The sequence below is a fragment of the Echinops telfairi genome, unplaced genomic scaffold (genome assembly GCF_000313985.2).
Source record: "Echinops telfairi isolate 266 unplaced genomic scaffold, ASM31398v2 ScPeMD7_3533;HRSCAF=4204_1, whole genome shotgun sequence".
Classification (NCBI taxonomy): domain Eukaryota; kingdom Metazoa; phylum Chordata; class Mammalia; order Afrosoricida; family Tenrecidae; genus Echinops; species Echinops telfairi.
The window spans coordinates 8,430,983-8,438,932 of record NW_022107432.1 but is presented as its reverse complement, the minus strand read 5'-3'; the positions used below and the strand labels follow the sequence as shown (position 1 = coordinate 8,438,932).

At 45.0% G+C, this 7,950-nt stretch overlaps 1 protein-coding gene across 1 annotated transcript in view; it reads left to right on the top strand.

The window, feature by feature from the left end:
* The window catches only part of BAG2 (BAG cochaperone 2), a 21,065-nt gene that overhangs the window by 1,995 nt on the left and 11,120 nt on the right, over nucleotides 1-7,950 (top strand). Inside the window, exon 2 of the mRNA XM_045294748.1 lies at nucleotides 114-163. Within this exon, the coding sequence (XP_045150683.1) occupies nucleotides 114-163 (50 nt within the window). The remainder of the gene's footprint in view (nucleotides 1-113; nucleotides 164-7,950) is intronic.

Genomic DNA, 7,950 nt, shown 5'->3' with positions numbered 1-7,950 from the left:
TGCGGCTCCCCTCTCGCTCAGTGCAGCGAACGAGCGAGCGCGCGGCCGCATTCTCGCCCCGTGGCCTGGGCGTCTGGAAGCAGAGAAAGCCGCAGGCAGAAGTTTGACATTAGGCACCGCGTCACGCCCGGTGGACAGAACTTCTAGAACCTTCTTTGCCCGTGTATGTGCTTCTCCAATGATTTTTACGTAGCCTTCGCCCGTTTTGCATTTTAAGGGGAGGCAGCAGTTAAAGGTAGCCCCCATGAGAAATGGTTATGCTTTCTTGCTCCAAAACGTTTCATAGCAGAAACTCACATTTTAAAAAATCCAGGAGTCCCCCGGATAGCCAGAATTAGAACAGAGTGGGGCAAATGGTAGCTGAGTATTCTGTGGAATAAAGCAACTGCGGTTTCCGTTTCTCTGGTAACCTCTCATACTGGATGTACCCAGCCGTTCCTCTCGTTTCTAAGTATTTAGTGTGTGTCACCCGATACAGAGGGCACTGCGTTGACATAACACCCCGAAGGTGCTAGTCACTGTCCTCAGAAAGCATGGAAATAGAGTTTTCCCTTTTACCTAATTAGGTTTTCAGGAACTTTCATTAATACAGTCGTAGGCTTGTATAGAATTTCTAAATAATTTATGATAAATTTAGGCCGTACTCTTTTCCTTTAACGATGTATGAAAATTTTTGTGTTTTCATTCAACATTTTGACTGAGTCCAGGTTTTTGTACTTGAGGGGAAATCGTATTAAGGCAAGTCTTCCTAACTTGTAACTGATTCAGAGTCCCCACCAAGTTCACAGAGCAATGTGTGAGCTAGAGGGTTCAGAAGTGCTCCTTGTATGCTTCTCTCCCCAATGGATACCCTAATCTGAGATGCGTGTTTGCCTTGCAAAGTAATTGATAACCATAGAACCCTCTGATCACTCAGGCACTCAACTGCTTCCCCAGGCAAACACTGGAAAGTGAGTTCTCCATAGTCGATTTTGTAAATGGCAAGAGAGAGAAATGTGAACTCAAACTGAAGTTCTGAAGTGCTCCCATTGAAATAGAAATAAGTGGTTCCTCGTGGATTCCCACTGAACAGTACACGGCCCATTCAACCCAGAGAAAGTGAAACAAAATGCAATCAGTGGCCTCAGCTGCTTTCTGCCTCTGGAAAATCCTCTTTCTTCCCATGTAGTCATGTCAAGGAAACTCACTCCTCTCTCTTGGCCTTAGGATGATGGGAGCATGTTTTCTGACTTTCCAGGAGCCTCTTGTCCCCAATTCAGAAAGATGATTTCTTTCTTAAAGGAGTGGAGAAAGCAGGGCCTCTCCTCCAAATTGTCCTTAAGCCAGAATGACATCCCCCAGGTGCTTGATACAGAAATCATGCCTCCTTAAAAGAAAGCCTTTAAATTTGAGTATTATTATCGTCAAACACTTGATTAATATAAAATGTGTACTAATTACTGCGCAAGAGTAAGTAAATTACAGCTTGCTTTCATTTAACCCTTGAGCGAAAGAGGAAAGACTACTAAGGTACTGGTTTCAGTTGTTTCTAATTGTTCGAGATTTTTCTAATAATTCTGGAATTTTATTTTTTTAATCGTTTTATTAGGGGCTCATACAACTCTTATCACAATCCATACACACATCAACTGTGTAAAGCACATTTGTACATTCATTGCCCTCATCATTCTCAAAACATTTGCTCCCCACTTAAGCCCCTGGCATCAGGTCCTCATTTTTTCCCTCCCTCCCTGACCCCCCCTCCCTCATGAGCCCTTGATAATTTATAAATTATTATTTTGTCATATCTTGACCTATAATTCTAGAATTTTAAAAGCTTTGTTTCTTCCTTTAAAAAAAAACCCCAAAAGCTGAAAACAAGTGTTTCAAAAAATGAGGGGAGAGAAAGCTGTGATGTTGGTCCAAGGGAGTTCTTCTGAAGCCACACGGGCGGCGTCGGCCGAGCCGTGCTCATCAGGCCTAGAAGGTCACTCTGGAAATGGATTCGACATGAAGTGTAGGCTTTTCTGCTTGAGTAATTTAATTTCACATGCAATAAGGCTAATAAAACTATTTGGTAAAGGAAAACATCACAGTGTGTTCTCAGGAGTGTGCGTTTACCATTGCCTAATCACACGGATTCCGTCGATTGTATAAGAAGCTCCTTCATGTGAAATTGAAAGATTATGCCAAATGCTTTATGACTTGGATTATGAGCTGGGATATGTACTGTTTAAAATACTTGGTATCATTCTAAAATTGTTAAAGATTTCTTTTTCTTTATAATTCGTTATCATGACACTAGCCCTTTTTCATTTATTGCTTCCTTCTAAAGAGGGAATTCCTTTCTCTCCTCTTCTTCACTAACAGTTTTAAACAACCTGAGGTTTTCAGTTAGTTGTGGCTCGACATTACTTGCTGTTGTTACTTGTTGACAGTTATTGCTGTTCACTAGTATGATTAATAAGAAATACTCATGCTGACATTCATTCCTTTCATGAACACTGTCTATGTGCCCAGCCCTACGGCTCTATGGAAGCACAGTCTTCATCGGACAGATGGGCATTTGGGCGCAGAGCGTTCTGTAAGTGAAAAAAAGACCCCAAATTTCAACATCTTATAGAGTCCTTTTATGAAGCCTTAAGCGGCCAAAGACAAATCATCCAAATGAGGGGACCATCAGCATGCCGCCATTAGGGTATCCAAAGGAGTCACAGCCACGTGACTATTTGTAGGTGATTCCAGTCAGTGGAAGTCTGTGCAAGATCCTGAGTGGCCAGTTCATCGCTGTTGCAGGCAGGTAGCACTAGAGAAGCGTGGGCATGGCTGGGACGCACACGCCGTTGCGGCCTAGCAAAGGTCTCATCATTGGTCCTGAGGCCCTTTGACCACCTGACTACTTGATGATCAGGGGATGGCTCAGAGCCATGCAGGCCCTGGCATCCCAGCCTCCATTACGAACACGCCCCGGCATGTCCTGAGGGCCAGACTGCCCTGCCCTGGTCTGGCCAGGGGGGTTGTGATCTGCTTTCAAACACACTCTGCCGAAGGGAAAGCTGCTGCCACATTGCTGGTTAATGGTAGGAACCAAAACTGAAGCTAATTTTATGTAAAGAGCTCCCGCTATACACTGCAGCCTTCCACAAACCAAGTGCTTTAGCGTTGAAGCTCAACTACACAGTTGAACGACTTTAAAAGTGTGGAGTCCAAATATGAACCTGGGAAGCCCAGGCCTCCAGACTCTTCACTAGCTGCCTAAGTTTCCTTAATGGTAAACATCATATTTCAAAATACAGGAATGATGGATGGATGGATGGATGGATGGATGGATGGATGGGTGGGTGGGTGGATGGATGGATGGGTGGGTGGATGGATGGATGGATGGATGGATGGATGGATGGATGGATGGATGGATGGGTGGGTTACTGAAAGATGAAACAATCTGTTAAATTGGCTTTTCATTCAGTAAATATGACATCACATGTGCCTTAGATGGTTCCTAGAAGGCCCAGATGCTCGTGACGACACTTGGGGACAGTTTAGCGCTGGGAGGGGTGACAGCTGGCAGCTGGGCTAGTCACTAATTTCCTCCAAACGAATCACCTCCGGGCTCTTTGCCCTTTGTATCAGCCATTGGCAGAAGTGAAGAGGGTGGCCAGGACTGAAGGCTTGGGGCCGGAGGCCGATGTCGTTTATGAATCTAGCTTAAACTTTCATGCAGATGCTGTTGTTAGGTGCCGTTGGGTCGGTTCCAACCCATAGCGACCCTTGTACGACAGAAGGACACACTGCTAGTCCTGTGCCATCCTCACAAGTGGCCTTGTTTGAGCCCATAGATGCAGCCACCGGGTCAGTGCACCTTGTTGAAGGGCTTCCTCTTTTCAGTTTTCTCTTTTTCAACTTTCTTGATAGAATAAGCCAATCCAGGAACCAGACACAATGCAAGAGGGTGTCATAATTATTATTGTTTAAAGACCTATACTTTAAAAGATAGCTTTGAATGTACATTGTCATTTGAATTTTGCAAACCCTTTTGAAGTAGGAAAAGGACATACATTATCTCTGAGAAAGCTGAAGTCCAGAGGATATTAAGTAGTCTACTTCCCCCAGGCCATTCTACTAATGAGTAGGTCCTAACTATAACCACCAGTCCCACACCTCTGTAGTTCAGTGCTATGTAATAGTCTGATGGTAATTAGGAACACCCTTTAAACTCTTCCACTGCCTACAATATAAGTGATCATTATAGAGTTCTTTTGATATGGAGTATTAAATAAAAGAAGGGATATGATTTTAAGAAGCTTTAAAAATTTTTTTTTCTTCTGAATGAATCCATGAAATGAGCATTTACATTTTCTCTTCTTTCTGTGCAAGCACAGATTCTCGGTATTGCAATACCAAGTACACAATAACTCATGAGCCTGGTATGTGTCAGCACCATTCTAGGTATGTTGGGCGTATTAACACATGCACAGTGTTTTGTTGATGCTGTTAGTCTTTGTGCTAAACTTCACTGCTTTATTTCATTCGATCATAACCACGTTCACCCTCCTATCCCTATTTCAGAGGTGAGGACATTGGGGCTGTAGGGGTTGGCAAGGAGCTCTAGTGGCACACCAGGCTGCTAATGACAGAGGGTCAGTGATCTGAGACCCACCAGCTGCTCCTGAGAAGGAAAACGGGGCTTTTTACTCAAGGAAAGATTTCTAGCCTCAGAGACAACCCACAAAAGCAGTTCTGCTTTGTCCCCTGGGGTCGCTGTGAGTCAGAACCAGCGCAGTGACCTGCACAGGCCCCAAGAGAAGCACCATTGTGAACAGCTGGTGTGCAAAGCTTTGCTGTGTCCCCTGCCCACTGTGTTCGCTGACATCTGAATGGCAGCTGCGGTCCGGGGGAAGTTGCCCTCTAGCACCTCCCCGGTCTCTCAGCGATGTGTCCTCCCAAACCTGATGACTAGCAGAGGATGGCTGTCCCCCAATTTTATGTTCTGACTAACTGGGTTTTGGGGTTTTTTTGTTGTTGTTGTTTTTGCCAAAGCCTGCTGCGTTGTTAAATCATGCACCAATTTCCAGGAGGATAGCCTGGCAAGTCTTTCTGTGAGGATCTTACCCAATTTGGACATGTAGCTCCCTTCAGAGTCCGTTAGTGAGAACAAGACTGGCATTCTCTGCCAAGGAGAGTGCTGTCACCCGGGTGCAACTTAATCTGCTCGGGCACAATGTCCGCACTATAAGACGTGGCACTGGGCATGAACTGTGTCAACAGGCAGCCTTGTGCCCTACATTGTAAAGCAGTCATTCTCAGCCAGGTCTGGGTTGGCCCCATGGGGGATTCGACATTTGGGGTTGTCACGCTCTAGAGGTGGGGCACGGGAATGCTGCTGCTGGTGGTGTTGGTAGGTGTCATGGAGCGGCTTCACCTCATGGAGCCCCGATCTACACCAGAAGAAAACACTGCTTGGTCGCGCCCGGCCTCATGACCATGGTGTGAGCCCATTGTTGCAGCCACTGTGTCAATCACCTCACTAGGTGGTATGAAATTAAGATACACAGGAAAAGCCCTTTCCAGTCCTAAATGTTTATAGTTAGTTCCAAGGTTGAGAAATCCGGGAATGAGCAGTCAGATAAGGAAGTGAACACATCTTTTTTACTGTGATTAGGTTGTTATTACCCCCAGAATCCTCTCTGGAAACACCATCAACCTAAGCCTTAAGAAACACAAGCTCATCATAAACAATCACTAAATACACTAAGTAGTAGCACCATTTTGCTAATACCTGGATGGCACACACAGGTAAGTGTTCAACTACTAACCAAAAGGCTGGTGGTTCGAATCTAACCAGAAGCATTAGGAAGACGGCCTGCCCATCTGCTTCTAAAAGTCACAGGCTTGAAAACCCTAAGCAGTTCTGCTTACAACTGGGCTCTGCCGGAGTCCGAAAGGTCTGCACGGCCACTAACAGCACCCTGAAAATCAAGTTACTCTGGCAGCCAGATGAGACAAAGATCCAATATTGGCAGTGTTTGATACAGAACACGGGTAGGTTTCACAGTTTTAACAAGAGGTGAATTGAAGAGCTAGTTGACAACCAGACACTTGGTGATAAGGTAGAGTAGAAAAGGAGCCAATGCAACTGAATACTACAACTGAAATATACGATACACCCACTGCCACTGGGTGATGCACAGCAACGCTACGCAGGGTTTCTAAAGCTGGAAGATTTCCAAATCTTCTCGGAAGAAGCCAGCCTTGCCTCTCTTCCAAAGAAAAGTTAGTGAGTTTGAACCTCAGTGCTTTGAACTTAACGACCCAACACGGAAACCACAGTGCCATAAGAGGAAGAAAAATGAATGAGATGCTGACCAGGAGAGGCTATGAACTAACCCGCAGAATCTGAAGAACTTGCCTAGACTGCATCAGAAAGAAAGAGAGATGGGAAAGTAGAGGCATTGAGGATAAAGTGATATGTCCAGCATTACCTGACCAGCATCCCAGAGGAAATGGAGAATAGGGGCAGGCAACAGTCAACGAGATGAAATCATGAAGAATTTAATGGGACGTAATGGGAAAAGTAGACAGTTTTATGTGTGAGTTTAAGGATAGCAATAGCTTGTAAGCAGTACAAAAATTATCTAAACTAGAGAACAAAACACTGCCTGGGCCTGTACTATCTTGACAATCCTTATGTTTGAGGCCATCGTTGAAGCTACTGTATCAGTCTGTCTAGGTGGGGGCCTTCCTCTTTTTTGTTGCCCAGGTTCAGCTTCTAAAGGGTGTTTTTCTTAGGGGACAGTGAGTCTATATAATGAGGTTGAACAATCTGGAAGAGACTAGTGAGAAGAGTTGCACAGGCTGAATGGACTCAGAGTCACTGAATTAGACATGCAGAAAGTGTTGGATTGGTGTATATTACAGGGTCGCCACAAAAAAATTAAAAATAAATGATGTCCACATAATAGACAGATGTACAGTACCAAAGAAAGCACTGATTGCCTTGAGAGGAAGAGGGAAGTCATTAAGGAGAAAATTCCTCCCAGGGGGATTGGACTTTGAGAGGAGACTGTTCAGGGAAGAGGAAATAGCGAGTAGACATATTCATGTGCCAAAAATCTCCCTGGCATCTACAGTCCTTTTTTTCTTTTTTAAATACTTTTATTGGGGGCTCTTAAATCTCATCACAATCCATACATTCATCTAGTGTGTCAAGCACATTTGCACACATGCCGCCATCTTCATTTTCAAAGCATTCTCTTCCCACTTGAACCCCTGATATCAGCTCCCCATTTCTTCTCCCTCCCTCCCCGCCTCCCTCAAGAAACCTTGATAAGTTATAGATTATTATTTCCATATCTTACATCATCCTCCGTTGCCCCTCATCCACTTTTCTGTTATTCGTCCCCCTGGGGGGGGATTCTAGTTGATCCTTGTGATTGATTCCCCCTTCCCCACCCCACCCTCCCCTAATCCTCCTGGTATCTCTACTCTCCTTGTTGACCATCTATTCTGGAATCCCTGTGTTTCGGGCTCTTATCTGTAGCGGTCTACGTGCTCTGGTCTAATCTAATTTGTAAGGTAGAATTGAGGTTATGATAGTGGGGTGAATGAAGCACCACTGAACTAGAGGAAAGTTGTGTGTTTCGTTAGTGCTATACTGAACCCTGACTGGTTCATCTCTTCCCTGTGACCCCTTTGTGAGGGATGTCCACTTGTCTACAGATGGGCCTTCGGTCTCCGCTGTCCAATTGTCTACAGATGGGCCTTCGGTCTCCACTCCATGAGCCACCCCACCCACCCCACCTGCCAATCACTTTGGGTATGGTTTTGTTCTGGGTCTTAGATGCATCCTGGCATCTACATTCTGAAGAATGACATTTTCAGGCAGGATCAAGGGGAACGTAACAAAGAGGAAATGCTGAAATCCTGGTGGGGACTGAGCATGATAGTGGGACAGGAGGAGAATCAATGGAAATA